Source organism: Rhinolophus sinicus, linkage group LG06 (genome assembly GCF_036562045.2).
Source record: "Rhinolophus sinicus isolate RSC01 linkage group LG06, ASM3656204v1, whole genome shotgun sequence".
In the NCBI taxonomy this organism is placed as follows: Eukaryota; Metazoa; Chordata; class Mammalia; order Chiroptera; family Rhinolophidae; genus Rhinolophus; species Rhinolophus sinicus.
This window is the reverse complement of record NC_133756.1, coordinates 14,588,312-14,604,728: the sequence shown is the minus strand read 5'-3', so window position 1 is coordinate 14,604,728 and position 16,417 is coordinate 14,588,312. Positions and strand designations below refer to the sequence as shown.

General features: G+C 39.5%; 1 protein-coding gene across 4 annotated transcripts in view; it reads left to right on the top strand.

Moving 5' to 3' along the window:
* The window catches only part of ZMYND12 (zinc finger MYND-type containing 12), a 32,623-nt gene that overhangs the window by 659 nt on the left and 15,547 nt on the right, over nucleotides 1-16,417 (top strand). For 2 of the 4 annotated variants that reach the window (XM_019751154.2, XM_019751153.2), the window contains exons 2-3: nucleotides 9,274-9,415; nucleotides 10,676-10,847. In XM_019751154.2, the coding sequence (XP_019606713.1) occupies nucleotides 9,274-9,415; nucleotides 10,676-10,847 (314 nt within the window). Of the gene's footprint in view, nucleotides 1-6,770; nucleotides 6,899-9,273; nucleotides 9,416-10,675; nucleotides 10,848-16,417 lie in introns of all 4 variants that reach the window. The other 2 variants (XM_074334537.1, XM_074334536.1) reach the window with 2 other exon arrangements.

Here is a 16,417-nt window from a genome sequence, read left to right as displayed (position 1 = left end):
GGTAGACTTAATCTGAAACTAAAGTTGGAGCAGCCTGCCATGGAAATGGCTGGGCAGAGTGGCGCGGTAAGGCTCTGCGGGAGAAATGACTTGGGTGCGTTTGCGGACTAGAAAGAAGGCTAGTTTGTCTAGTGCACAGTCAAGACAGGGAGGGTCGTTCAAGATGAGATCAGTTTTCATCTATTCAGCGTAAACTTTCCTTGACCTTTGTTTCAGATTAGACCCTATTTGGGGCCTGAGATAAAACAGTTAGGTTGCTGACTTTCAGAAACCTAAGCTAGAGCAGACTAACTTTTAGTTTAAAAAATAAAGTCATTATAATACATGGTACCTGACAAGTGCTGTCACTCAGGGTGTGCTATTCCCTGGGACCTGTAAGGATGGAAGCATGGTGACTGGGGCACTATCTGGAAAGGTTCTCTGATGAAGTAACATTTGAGCTGAGTCTTGAAAGGTCAGTAGGAAATTGCTAGGTGAATGAACAATATAAGAAGGAGGGGTAGGGTACTCTGGACATCCAGGACTACCTTGGTGAAAGGTGAAAGAACAAAGTTTATTGAGAGCTGGGTAGAAAAGCTGGTGGTGTAAGGAGCAGTCACTGTTTTTCAAACTGCAGTGCAGGACCTTTAGCAGATTATGAATAAATCACAACCAGCATTTTAAGACAATAATAGAATAAAAAGTATCAGAGTAACCCTACTTGAATCATCTTTTGAAACTTTTGTTTTAGTGCTTTCTGTGCATATGTGTGTTTGTACTGGTAAAATGTATTTCATATTATGGATTTAGTAAAAAAAAAAGTTTGAAAATCTTTGTGAATAGTAGTAGTAGGAGTCTAAACCAAAAAGATCAAGGTGAGGGCCAGTTACATGAGATCAAAGTTTGGAATTTATCCTGTGGGAGGCCATCGATGGTTTTGACATGCTCTCATTTGTGTAAAGATGACAGGTAGCAGTGTTGGAAGGTAGGCACTGGAGGCTGCGTAACTAATTAAGAAGTTGTTGCAATGGTCCCAGTGTAAAGTAAACATACCTCTCTCAGACTAAATTAGGTGTCCCTCCTCTGTACAGCACTCTGCATGTCTCCTCTCCTGACATTTATGACATGGATTGAAATCAGTTGTTTAATGTGTTCCTCACTAGGCTGTATGCCTCATGAGGGCAAGGATGGCATATTTTCATTGCTGTTACTTTCTTGCATTTAGAATACAGTTCAGAATTTATAACAGAAACTACAAAGTCCTGATTACCTCTGTATCTTCATTTGTCCACCACACTCACCCCCTCTTTTCCTTGATGTAGTTACAGAGACTTTCTTTCAGTTCTAATTTGCTAAGTCCTTTGCTCCCTCAGTTTCTTTGCCCAGGCTGTTCCCTCTGCTGGGAACCTCCCCTTCAACCATGAATTTTTCTGGTTGCCTTTCATCCTTCAGTTATCAGAAATGTTACTTCTTCAAAGAAGTCTTTCTAGAAAACCCAGTCTAAATACTCCTCTCTCATTTCCTTTCTCATTTTTTTCTTCACGTTTCCTGTGCTTTTATATTTTTCTGTTTACGGGTTGAATATCTGTGTGTTTCATGACACTTAGTGCCCGCACATACCAGGCACTCAGTGATCATTTGTTGAATATATGAACTTCTGAATGGATAATAAATCTATTAACTTGGCAGGGAACACAGAGGGAGGAGGTAGTGGGTGACAGACTGGATTGGGAACACAGAATTTGAGGGGCCTTCAGGTCACTTGGGAGATCTGGCCAGTACACAACTTTAAGTACCAACCTGGCACTTGGGAAGATTAGACTCCTTTGTCTAGTATGAGCATCCAGATCTTCCCCTGGCCCCTTCGGAAGCAATTCCTTCTTCCTCTCAACTTGTTGTACAGTTACTCTGTACCTCACAGTTGACTTATTTCTCTTCTTCATTTTATTTGTTGACAAGCACATTATCTCAATTTTATTATGCTCCATTAATACAGGACATTATGTTGAATATGTGTAGAAGAACTGTCGTATGTATGCTGTCTTTTGATCTGTGTCAGGCCCATCTGTGTACTCCCCACAGTCTCCAACAAAGTGTCTTGAAATAGTTGAAACTAAATATTTGATGAATGCATGAATAAATCATCATTTCCTATGCTCTTATCTTCCATTATTTTCTTTTCTCTTCTTTCACTCCTTTTAATTCTCTTTAAAGCCTTCTCTTCTTCACCATCCCCTCTTTTCTCCACATTTCTATATCCTTGTGTCCTGGAAATTTCAAGATTTTTCTATATAGTAAATCGGAGGTAATTTTCTATGTCTCCAAAATGGGGGCTTTAATATACTCTTCCTCACAGCGTTGGCTGTTTTTCTGTTTGTTTGTTTGTTTTTTAATTAAAGTCTATTGGGGTAACAATTGTTAGTAAAGTTACATAGATTTCAGGTGTACAATTCTGTATTACATCATCTGTAAATCCCATTGTGTGTTCACTACCCAGAGTCAGTTCTCCTTCCATCACCATATATTTGATCCTGCCACAGGGTTTTCAGGGTTGAATGTAAAGTATCTAGCACTGTGCCTGGGACCAAGCTGGCACTCAATATTTATATATTTTTTTCCTCATACCAAATTTGAAGCGCAGGAAGGACAGTCAGCTTTAATTTGTGAAAGTTTTTTTTTTTTTTTGCAAAAAATTTTTTTCCTCATTATACATGTACTTCATGCTCACTGCAGAAAACTTAAAAATACAAAAAATAAAGAAGAAAAATAATCCATAATCCCATACCCAGAGATTAGTAACCTGATATTTTGGTGAATTTCCGTGTTTTTTTTTCCTATAAATCCATTTATGTTATATATTCTGTGTAATCTTCTGCATATCTTTCTATATTGTTCCAAGGGAATAGAACATTTTCTTAAAAAGGCAATTTTATTAAAGTATACATTAAAGCATTATAGACAGATAAAAGAGGCTTCAATACTATAGGTTAGCAAATCATAGCATATAGATAAGAGTAATTTGCAATATTTTCCTTTCATTTAACATTATGGGATACAAATTAAAATGCCTTTGCTGGCCAGGAAGAGAAAACAAATGGTGAAGTGGTTCTCAACAGAAGGAATCAGTAGGGTATGTGGTGAGCTGGAGAATGAATTCCCTGCCTAAAGACATTTAAATTCAGTTTTAAAAACTTGATAGTGGCCAAACAAAAAAAGTCAGCCTTACAAGCTACTGAATTGGGAGCCCTGATTGAAAACATATTTTTCACCTCCTTCTTTATGCATGGCCATGTTTTGGGTGTTAAGGGTGAGACAGATGAATAAGGGAGAGCTCACAAATATATAAATAAAATTCACTTTATTTAGAAAGGCAAGACATGCCAAATACTCTCCGTGGAACAAAAGTTCAGACAGCTAAGTAAGGTAATATTTCCATTACTCACACAATTACTCATCAAGTCCTTGTTTGTTAAACACCCCGTGGAGCTCCACTATTTCCATATCCTGACTGTTAAGTGCTTTTATTGATTTGTTTACAATAATTGTCTATAAAAAAACCCTTAAAATGCTTTATGTGATTTCTATGAAAGCAGTCCCAGTTTATAAAGATATACTTTATTTCATTTCTGTTGTCCCAGAGGCAAGAAAGGAGAGAGGGTGCTCTGTTTTATTGTCTGACTGCTTTTGTGCTAGAACAGCAGAATTGAGTGGTTGCAATAGAGACCATATAGTTCTCAAAGCCTAAAATACTTACTGTCTGGCCCTTTACAGAAAACTTTGCTGACCCCTGCCCTAGATTATTGTTACCTATTTGGGAATATGTGTAAATGGAACCGAACAGTTAACTTTCTCACATTTAAGTAAAAATGTGTAACAGTCAATAGAAATGCAAAAACCCATGATTGTATGTATCTCACAGTCTTAATAATGCATGAAGCAGTTATATGTCAATTATACCTCAATTTGAAAAAAAGGTGAACGTGGGGGAAAAAAACCCAAAAACATGAAGCAATTATTTATTTCTCCCTTCAATTCTGATGGGCGAAATATAATAAATAATTCAATCATAATAGTTGGTCACATCAGTATCCCACTTTCAATAATGACTAGAACAACTAGACAGAAGATCAGCAAGGAAATATAAGACTTGAACAACACTGTAAAGTAACAAGACCTAACAGATATCTATAGAACACCATCCAACAACAGCAGAATATACATTCTTCTCAAGTTCATATGAAACATTCTCCAGGATAGACCATATTTAGAGCATAAAAACAAGTCTCAATTTTATAAGGATTGAAATTATACAAAATATGTTCTCCAACCACAGTGGAATGAAATTAGTAATTGAAAACAGAAGGAAATTTGGGAAATTTACAAATGTGTGGCAATAACAACAAACTGTTAAACAACCAATGGGTTAAAAAAGAAATCACAAGAGAAATTAGAAAATGCTTTGAGATGAAATGAGAAGGAAAACACAACATACTAAAACTTATGGGATGCAGTTAAAGCAGTACTCAGAGGGACATTCACAGCTGTAAACATATACATTAAAAAGGAACGAATGCTTCAAATCAATAACCTAGCCTTCCATTTTAAGAAACTAGAAAGAGAAGGGCGAACTCAACCCAAAGCTAGCAGAAGGAGGGAAATAGTAAAGATTAGAGCAGAAATAAATGAAATAAAGAATAGGAAAACAATGGAGTCAGCAAACCCAAAAGTTGATTCTTTAAAAACTCAAAAAAAATTGACAAACCTTTAGGTAGACTGACCAAGAAAAGAAAAGAAGACTCAAATTACTAAAATCAGAAATGAAAGTGGGGAGATTGCTACCAACTTTGCAGAAACAAGAAGTTATAGGGCCGGCCAGGTGGCTCAGACAGTTGGAGCTCCGTGCTCCTAACTCCGAAGGCTGCTGGTTTGATTCCCACATGGGCCAGTGGGCTCTCAATCACAAGGTTGCCAGTTCAACTCCTCGAGTCCTCAAGGGATGGTGGGCTCCATCCCCTGCAACTAAGATTGAACACGGCACCTTGAGCTGAGCTGCCACTGAGCTCCCGAATGGCTCAGTTGGTTGGAGCGCGTCCTCTCAACCACAAGGTTGCTGGTTCGACTCCCACAATGGATGGTGGGCTGCACCCCCTGCAACTAGCAACAGCAACTGGTCCTGGAGCTGAGCTGCACCCTCCACAACTAAGATTGAAAGGACAACAACTTGACTTGGAAAAAGTCCTGGAAGTACACGCTGTTCCCTAATAAAGTCCCTTCCCCAATAAAATCTTAAAAAAAAAAAAAAGTTATAAGAGAATACAATGTACAACTGTATGCCAACACATTAGATTACCTAGATGAAATATATTCCTAAAAAAGACACAAACTACTAAAACTGATTCAAGAAGAAATAGAATATCTGAATAGATCTATAATAAGTAAAGAGATTTAGCTAGTAACAAAAAACTTCCCACAAAGCAGAGTCCAGGAGTAGATGACTTTGCTGGTGAATTTTATCAAATGTTTAAAGACAAACTCTTCCAAAAAATTAGAGGAGGAAGGAATAAATCCCAATTCATTTTATGAGACCAGCACTACTCTGATACAAAAACAGACAGACATCAAAGAAAAGAAAACTATAGACCGATACCTCTTGTGAATAATGATGCAAAAATACTGAATAAAATACTAGCAAACCAAATGCAGCAGCATATGAAAAGGATTATACATCATGACAAACAGGGATTTCTCTCAGGAAACAAGGTTGGTTCAACATACAAATATCAATCAGTATAAGACACCATTCTGAATAAAATAAAGGACAAAAATCCCCATGATCACCTCATTAGATGCAGAAAAAGCATTTGACAAAGTCCAACACATTTTATGACAAAAATGCATAACAAACTAGGAATGGAAAGGAACTTCTGTGACTTGGTAAAGAGCATCTGTGAAAAATCCATAGAGAAACACATAGTTAACATCATACTTAATGGTCAAAGACTAAAAGCTTTACCCTCTAAATTCAAGAATGAGACAAGAATTTGCTTTCACCACTTTTGTTCAACATTGTACTAGAGGTTCTATTTGGGGCATTTATACAAGACAATAAAATAAAAGGCAACCAACCTGGAAAAGAAGGAGTAAAAGTACCTCTATTTGCAGATGACATGGTCTTATATAGCAAAAACTCGAAAGAATCCCCCACTACACACCCACACACAAAACTATTGGAGCTAATAAATGAATACAGCAAGGTTATAGGATACAAGATTGATATGCAAAAAAAAAGTTGTATTTCTGAATGCTAGCAATGAATAATCTGAAAATGAAATTAAGAAAAACATTCCATTTACAAGAGCATAAAATAAATAAATAAATAAAAGGAATAAATTTAACCAAAGTAGTACAAGACTTATACACTGGAAACTGCAAAGTATGGTTGAAAGAAATTAAAGAAGACTTAAATAAATGGAAAGGTATTCCCTATGCATAGATTGGAAGCCTTAATATTATTAAATTGCAACACTCCCCAAACTGATCTATAGATTCAGTGCAATCTCTATCAGAATTCCAACCGCCCCTTTTGCAGGAATGAATATACTGATTCTAAAATTCATACAAAAATGCAAGAGACCCAGAATACCCAACACAATCTTGATCAAAATTTTCTACAGCGCTATGGTAATGAAGACAGTATGGTACTGGCTTAAGGATAGAGATGAAGATTGGTGGAATAGAATTGAAAGTCCAGAAATAAGTACATACATCTATGGTCAATTGATTTTCAACAGGGTTGCCAAGACCATTCATTTGGGAAAAGAAGAGCCCCTTCCAAATGGTGCTGGCATAACTGGGTACCTACATATAAAAGAATGAATTTGGACCCTTACCTTATATCATATACAAGAAAGACCTGAAGGTAAGAGCTAAAAATATAAAATTTTTAGAAGGAATTATAGTTGTAAATCTGTGTGATCTTGGACTAGGCAGCAGTTCTTAGATACAACACCAACAGCACTGGGAACCAAAGAAAGGTTGGACCCCATCAAAATTTAAAACTTTTCGTGCATCAGAAAACACTAAGAAGGAAAGGAAAAGACAGCCCACAGAATGAGAGAAAATATTTGCAAATCATAATGACCTAGAATCCACAATATGTAAAGAACTCTTAAAACTCAACAATAAGAAGACAGAGACCCTGTTTAAAAATGGGCAAAGGATTTGAGTAAACATTTCTTCAAAGAAGATACACAAATGGCTAGTAAGCACCTGAAAAGATGCTCAACATTATTAGTCATTAGGAAAACAGAAAATAAAACCACAATGAGATACCACTGCATATATACAAGAATGGCTATAATAAAAAAGACAGAAAATAGCAAGTGTTGGTGAGGATGTAGAGAAAATGGAGCCCTCATACACTGCTGGTGGGAATGTAAAATGGTACAACTTCTATGGAAAACAGTTTGGCAGTCCTGAAAAAATTGAAAATAGAGTTACTATATAACCCAGCAATTCCATTCTTAGGTATATACCCAAGAGAATTGAAAACAATTTTTTCACACGAAAGCTTAAACACAAATGTTCATAGCAGCATTATTCATAATAGCCAAAGAGTGGAAACAAGCCAATGTTCAACTGATAAGTGGATAAACAAAAAGTGATATATCCATACAGTGAAATATTATTCAGTCATAAAGAGGAACAACATATTGATACATGTTACAACATGGATGAACCTTGAAAGCATGCTAAAGTGATAGAAGCTAGAGACAAAAGGCCACATATAGTCTCTTTCCATTTATATGCAATGTCCAGAATAGGCAGATACATGGAGAAAGTAGATTGGTGGTTCTGGGTATCCGTGGGTGGAGGGAAGAATGACAGTGACTGCTCGAGTAAATGGAGTTGCTTCTTTGGGTGATGAAAATGTCCTGGAATTAGATAGGGTAATGGTTATACAACCTTGTGAATATATATTTTAAAACATTGAACTGTACATTTTTAAATGGTGAATTTTATTGTATGTGTGTTATATATCAATTAAAAATGTATTTGTTTAAAAAACCCACCATCATTGGAGAAAGGGTTAAACTTGGGTGGTAAATGTGGGAGTCATTCATAAAGGCAATTATTTAAGGAATGAGAGTGAATACTTTGTAGGAGTGCTGCCCAGTAGAATTTTCCTGCAGTGAGGCAAACTGGTCTCCATCTGTGCTGTCTAGCTGAGTGTTTAAAAATACTAAATATGCATGTCAAACAGTCAAAAGCTGCCACAGTGCTCTCCCTGGAGAGCTAAAAGACAAGTGGCTTTGGAGTACAGGCTTAGAGTAACCACTCCATCTCCTCACACCTATGCTTCTTTACCTTTAAAATGGTAATGACAGATTTTGTTTGGTTTTCCAAAAAGTTAGTAAGTGACATGCAAGACCATCTCCTGCACCACTGGACTGTATGTTCTATGTGAACGGCACCCCGCAGCACAGGACAGAAGACAAACGCAGGTGTTGCTCTCCAGAGCCAAGCAACATGGTGGCACCAATTATGGGCAAGTGTCTCTAGAGCCTCATCAAACGTAAATTCCTTTCCCTTCCCCAAGAAAAAGACCCTCAAATTCTTCAGCTTCAGAGTTCAGATATTTTGCAAATGACCTTAGAACAATGCAGAGTTAAAGCTGTCTTTGTTGTTATTAATTAAGCACAAATTCGCACAGCATCACCGTGTGACTTGGGAATGTGTATCTGTGCCTGCAGAAAGGACGTACTCCACCACCCTTCCCCACTCCAACATAGTTGATCCACCATTAAATAACCACAGGAAAGAAAAGAGATTTGTGTCAGAAATGGCTTTGGGCTCCCTGCCTGGTTTGTGTTGGGCTTACTTTTCTAGTTTCTAGAGCCAGGCCAGGAGTAGGGCCAATGCCGTGTTTCCCCGAAAAGAAGACCTAGTCGGACCATCAGCTCTAATGCGTCTTTTGGGGCAAAAATTAATATAAGACCCGGTCTTACTTTAATATAATATAAGGCTGGGTCTTATTATACACAGTATATATATATATATATATATATATATATATATATAAAATATTATATTATGTAAGACCCAGTTTTATTTTAATATAAGACTAGGTCTTATATAATATAATGTAATATAAGACCGGGTCTTATATTAATTTTTGCTCCAAAAGATATTTTAGAGCTGATGGTCCGGCCAAGTCTTATTTTTGGGGAAACACGGTGGAATCTTGGGCTACGTCAGAATGAAAGATAATCAAGTCCGTGTTTTTCTCATCAGTAGTGTGGTTCATCAAAGAGCTGACTGGGGCAGCATCCACGAGAAGATCTGTCAGCTCCTGATCCCGCTGCGTACTTCCATGCCCTTCTACAATTCAGAGGAAGAGCGGCAGCATGGCCTCCAGCAGCTGCAGCAGCGGCAGGTGGGGCCTAATGGGACAGTTACAGGGTTAACTCACGGGTGCAGTGACATTACCCAGGAGAAAGGGTGTACTGGGTCGAGATCACTAACCTGTAACCTCTGTGAGGGCAGAGATTCGGTTTTGTATCTTTATGTCCTCAATACCATTCAGTTCGTTGTTCTCCATTTATTAACTGACCTGCTGTATTCGTTTTCTTCGGCTGCCATAACAAAATACCTTAGACTGAGTGGCTTAAACAACAGAAATGTGTTTTCTCATATTCTGAAGGTCAGAAGTCCAAGATTAACGATAAGTGTCCTCAGGTTTGGTTTCTTCTGAGGCTTATCTCATTGGTTTACAGATGGCTGCCTTCTTGCTGTGTCCTCGCCTGGTCTTTCCTCTGTGTGCACACATCCCTGGTATCTCTTTGTTATGTCCAAATCTCTCCTTATAAGGATGCCAGTGAGATTGCATTAGGGGCCATCCTAATGGCATTTTAACTTAATCACTTACTTAAAGGCTCTATCTCAAAACTCAGTCACATTCTGAGGTACTAGAGGTTAGGACTTTAACATATGAATTTTGGAGGTGACAAAATTCAGCCATAGCACCCCTACGTGTCAAGTACTGTGATAAGAGCCTAGGCATATGGTAGGAGGTGAAAAATGTTGTATGAATATACTAGTGAGTAAATAAAAGAGATTAAGAAAACTGTTATCATGGCATTGATAGCATCATCTCAATTATTCTAACCAGATAGCGCTTTATGAGCCATAAATCTGAAAACACCAGATTCATCCATTTTAGTGTTGTGACACTTTGAGAGTGGCTCTAGAACAATGCAGAGTTGCTTCTAATATTAGCTAAGCAGCCTAACTCCAGAAGGAAAAATAAGATGTGTATCTCAGAATTAACTCAAATACAAAGGCAGAAAGTTTTAGATTGTATTGAGGTATGACAGCTTTACTAAACTAAAATGTTATTATAAATATAAGAATAATATTCATGTAGTAATTTTATATTGAGCTCTTATTTATGCCAAACACTGAACTGAGGTGAAAAGACACTTTGTTCCTATAGGCCTTGAGGAACTCACAGTCCAGGTTTGCCTTTTATGTCACCTGTTTCGGGTCTTATGTCCACCTCAATACAGGTGGGCTCACCTTGTGCCCTCAACCAGTTCCTTAGATGTGAGCCCTGTCTCCAGGTGTACCTGTATCCACCATTGTCTTTTACCCTTAGGCTGTCTCAGAGGGACTAGTTTTTTTTTTTCTTCCACAGAAGCATTTGATTGAATTCTGCTACACTGTAGCCCAGAAATATCTCTTTGAAGGGAAACATGAAGATGCTGTCCCAGCAGCTTTGCATTCTCTTCGCTTCCGCAAAAACGTGCACGGCCTGAGTTCAGTAGAGCTTGTGCCTGCCTACCTGCTGTTGGCTGAGGCTAGTCTTGGTAAGTGGGACTGACTGCAGATGCCCTGGAGCCCTTCAGAAGTGCTGTGCTGCATCATACAGTGGCCAAAGAGTCCAGCCTTGGCAGTGGGGCCAAGACACCTTCTGTGGAAGAGCAGGGTTGCTGTAAAGTTCGGCACAAGATGGGGAAGGAGAGGCCGTGGACTTCTGGCACAACTGACAGAAATCCCCTGTAACTGGCCTAAGCCAAAGGAGGAAATTTGTTAAGATACTAGAGTGTCCTGAAGGAACTGAGGCTTCATGAGGTACTAGAGTCAGAATGCTGTAACAAACCAGGCGGGTGCTCTCAGTTTCTCTCCCTTGGGCCTTGTCTTTTGTCTCTGCTTCTCTCTCCATATATGCTTTATATGCCATCATTGCAGACCAGATTTTTCTACCCTATGCTTACTGCAGAGGACAACTATCCCAAAATGTCAGGTGTCGCTGAGTTTACATTGAATTTACATGTCCTCCAGGTTCAAGGTAGGTAATAGAAACTAACTAACATCTGATTTCTTATTTTAAATTTGTGGAAAAGAGAATTGTGTTGACTCAGCTTGAGGTTGGTATCTACCTTTATTTACCTTTGTGTCAGGGTCACGTCCTTCAAACAGGAGTATAGGAACCTGCCCCTATAGGTGGGGGAGACAGTTAGGAGAGTGGGGAGCTCAGGCTTGGCAGACACCGCACATGGTGGTTGGAACAAGAGGAGAATTAGCATTTTTGAGGGAAATTAGCATTTTTGAGCATTTACAGTGTTTGAGGTACATGGTTTTAGGTACTATGTTATACATATTAATAGCCACTATTTAAAAACAAAACGAAAACCACGGCACCCTCCACAACTAAGATTGAAAGGACAACAACTTGACTTGGAAAAAAGGCCTGGAAGTACACACTGTTCCCCAATAAAATCCTGTTCCCCTTCCCCAATAAAATCTTTAAAAACAAAAACAAAAAACAAACAAACAAATAAAAACAAACACTGAAAAAATAAAACTGTCGGAAATACCACACAAATAACTTTTTTCCCTGAGCTATCTGAGAGTAAGTTGTTTACCTGATGCCCTATGCCTTGAATATTTCAGTGTGTATTTTCCACAAAGACGTTCTCCTTTCTAATCACAAAATACAACCATCATCTACTATCATCTACTAAGCAGCCTGCATTCAAGTTTCTCGAATTGTCCCAACAGCATCTTTATAGCAAAAGGATATAGTTCAGAATCATGCTTTTCATTGTAACGTGTCTTTAGTCTCCTTCATTTTGGAATAGTTTCTCAATCTTCCCTTGGCTTCTATGACTTTGATACTTTTAAATATTAAAGTCCAATTATTTTATAAAATGTCCCCCAATTTGGGTTTCTCTGATGTTTCCTCCTGACTGGATTCAGATGATGTATCTTTGAAGGAATATCACAGAAATGATGCTGTGTTCTTCTCATCCCATCCTGTAAGTTGGCACGTTTTCAATTTATTTCATTACTGATGATGCTTATTTAAGTTACTTTATTAAGATGGTATCTGCCAGGCTTCTTCTCTGTAAAGTTAATCTGTCCCCTCTTTGCAATTAGTAAGTAACTTATGAGGAGGCATTTTGAAACTCTGTAGGTATCCCATTCTTCATCACACTTTCAATGTATTCATTTATTTATTTAGATCAGTATAGACTCTGTTTCCTGTTTTATTCAGTGGGTTATACTTTGGTACTATCATTAATTTGATTCTCAAACTGTCCCTGATTTGGCAAGTGGCAGCCCATTCAAGCTTCTGTGGTTTCTGTGTCTCCTTGATGTATCCCCTTTGTTCTTTGATCACTTTCCTGCTTTCTGGAACATACCTTCAAGGAGCCTTGATTTCCTTTAGTGGAAAATGGAAATCAGAAGCCAAGAGTTATGCACTAGCCGTATGCATTGCTACTGGGGTATGGCTGCTCCCAGGCCTTCGATGGACAGAGTTAGGGAATATATATCAATGTAATAATGTGTGTATACCTACACACACTACATTCATTTAAATTTATGTCTATGTATCTCTATCTATGTATCTCTATGTCTCTATGTATATGACCCTGGAACCACACCAGTACACCAAGTCCAGTCCAACACCACCACAGGGTTCAATCTAATTTTCTCCTATTCCGTATTTGTAGTTCCCTTCTCTGACAGTAAGAATACTAGCCTCCTTTTTCATGAATATATTTACATATTTAATCAGTTCCTCTCTATGAACCAATCTCCCATTTCAACCCTATCCGTTCCCCTTGCAGATGCTCTCCTGTCCCTCTGTGGGCTCTATCCCTCATCCCAGCCCACCTCTTCTTCACTCCTCACTGGTTTGGGGTCTGACTCCTCATAGCAGGCCACCTAACTGCAAGAATGCCCTCCTCAGTTGGTTAGAGCACGTGCTCTTGGCAGCAGGGTTGCCGGTTCAATTCCCGCATGGGATGGTGGGCTGCGCCCCCTGCAACTAAAGATTAAAAATGGCGACTGGACTTGGAGCTGAGCTGCGCCCTCCACAACTAGATTGAAGGACAACGACTTGGAGCTGATGGGTCCTGGAGAGACACACTGTTCCCCAATTTAAAAAAAAAAAAAAAAAAAGAATGCCCTCACCCCGCTCAGGTCTGATTCCCTATTCTAGGTTGTCCCTCCTCCAAAACTATTGGGAAGAGCACTGGACAAGGAAATACAAGCAAGGTTCTGTTTATTTCTGACACTGACTAGCTGTGGGGTTTTAGAAGAGTCACCCTGGCCTAATCCCATCATCTCTCATTGGGACTATTGCCTGCCACCTGGTCTCTGCACATCTCTGGCCTCCACACAAAATGTGATCAAGTCACTCCACTAAATAAAGACCAAATTCCTAAAGCAACTAATGAGGCTGGCCCTGCTTGGTCCAGCTTTTATGAATTCTCTCACTTCATCTTGCATTCTTTTCTCCTTCCCTTTTAGTTGCACTTGCCTGCTCTGATTCTTCAGAAGCACTATGACGCTTCTTTGCTCTGGAAGGCTCTTCTCTAGCCACTCTCCCTACTACCTTTTTCCTCCCCTTCACCTAGTTAACTCCTATTCATTCTTCAGGTCTCAGCTCAAGAGTTACCACCCCGCTGTCTAGAAGCCTTTCCCAAACTCCCAGACTGAGTCAGGTCTTTCTTTATGTACCCACTTAGAAACTGCTTCCTTTTTTCTGGGTACTTACTTCAATAATAAGTATACGTACATCGATGATCTCGTTTAATTAAAGTCTCTCTCTTCCACTAAACCCTAAGTTCAGGGAGAACTGGATCTGTATCTATTCTTATCTGTCATGGTGTCTTCACACCCAGAACAGTACTTAGTGCAGAGAAGGTTCCCGAAAGCCCCCCTCACAGTACCTGACTCCTCGGGGGCACTCTATGAGTATGTGCTGAATCTGAGTCCGCTTCATGGGATTGTTTTGAGGATTAAATGAGTTTGTGTGTAATGAACATGAGAGTGCTTTCCAAGCTGGAAAGTTCTGTCTGGATGGAGGGTCTCTGTAACGCCCACAGTCATTGATTCGAAGCCTTGCCAACCCCTGTGGATGTCTAAATAAACCACAGTCCTTGTGCATGTGCTTCTTTTTCCCATCTTACCGATTCCTCGCGATGAGATTGAGAAAATAACAGGTATTCAGCCTTTTTTTAAAAAAACTTTGGAATTTTAATGAACTAGAAATGATATTTTCAATAACACTTCAAAGAGGAACCACCTTACTCATCTTCCTCCACTGTTGCCAAAGTTTTGGAACCAAGAGAACCTTGGTTCCGATTCCAACTCTTTCTTTGCCGATTGGGTGATCCCAGTCATCAAGCTCTTTCTTCCCTTAGGGCTCTCACACGTACTGTTCCTTCTGCCTGGCATTCTCTGGTCTCCTTCATACATGGCTAGCTTCTGTCAGGTATCTGCTTAAATGTCATCTTCTCATCTAATCAGAGTGGGTTCCTCCCTGCTCTTTTTTGATCACTGTGTCCTGTTCATTTCCTTCATAGCGTTTTAATTTTTGTTTGTTTATTGTGTACCTTCTTCACTTGGTTATAAGCTCCTTGAGGTCAGAGGTCATGTCAGTTTTATTCACCAACAGGTACTCAGTAAACTAGGTGAATCTGTGGTTGAATCAATGAATGAAGTTTCCTCCTCTGTAAATTCCTCCTTAGATATTTATTTCATAGCGTTGTTGGCAGACTGAAATCACAGATGCGCACGGCCTGGCATAGTGTATGGCAAAGAACGGGCCCTCAGGAAATGCCTACTTCCTTTCCTTCCCCTGGGCGCCCCGTAGCCACACCTTTCAATCGTCTGTGACGGCTTTATTCTGTGCTCCTTTACGTTCATCTCCAAGTCCTGCACAATCTTCCCCCCCATTATGTCTTAGATTTGCCACTAACCCAGGGTCAGCCTGCTGTCTCGCCCTTCAGACAAGTTCCACTGCTCCTCAATGGACTGTCCTTTCTCTGTCGACTCCACATCCTATTAAAATCACTCTCTAGGATAATCTCACTGCCGTTGGCAACTTTCCATCTCTAAGACCTCCCCTCCATCCCTGCGCCTCTCCAGGAAAGCACTGTGTTGAGAGGGCATGCCTGAATTTGCCCACTCACTAGTCACAATCTTAGTTCTGACCTGCTTGAAACAGCCCATTCCTCCCGCCTCACTATATCCCTCTCTTTGAATTTGCAGCCTCATAGTTTTTCCTCCCAAGTACGCCTTTTCCTTTGGGACTGACACTCATTTAGGTGCTGGTTCAGCTTGGCCTTGGGGCCATCATTCTTGAGCATTGCCTCCTTGCATGAGAACTGGACAAAGGAAATTAAAAATTTCCAGTCTCTGTCAATGCCCTGTACCAATTTTTTTCTCCATGTAAACAATCTTAGCTAATAGTCATTTGCTTCTTTACATTTGAAAGGACCTCAGTCTATAGCTTATTTTATAGATAAAACCCAGATGGAAGATGTGACTTACCACGAGCCAGGATCATGGGCCTAGGCCTCTTGCTTCTAATCTAGAATCTTCCCACTTTAGTTTCTCATGTTAGTTTGAGCTTCACTCAAGCAAAGTGACTTGCTTCTTCTTATAGACAGCTTCTTCTCCTTTCCTTTAATTCAGTGACAAATGATTACAATTAAAATAAAATGATGCTTATGCATGAACTAGGCCTGGGAGGAAGGACAAAGAACAGGAAGCTGACCAGCAGTTTGTGTCCTCATCTCCTGACCCTTTACTGGTGCCGTTTCTGCTGCAGCATCCATCACATGAACTGCACACCCAGAGTTTGCCTCTGGCTCTGTGGAAGGCTGTCAGTGGTTCTCTATTCAGCTCTGACAAGCTCCTTAGGAGGCAAGCAGGGAAGCAGGCAGCTGTTAGGTATTTTTACAGCTAAGCAAGTTTTAAGTGTTAAGATTAGAAATAAAGGTGACTTTCACTTAGTAACCATGTGTTGTCTGTTCTAGCTCCTAAATGTCTCTTCATATCTACTCCATCTTTATTCACTGCCTTAGTTCAGGTCCTTGTCAGTGCTTGCCTGAACTCTTTCAAGTCTTCTAGTGAGTTC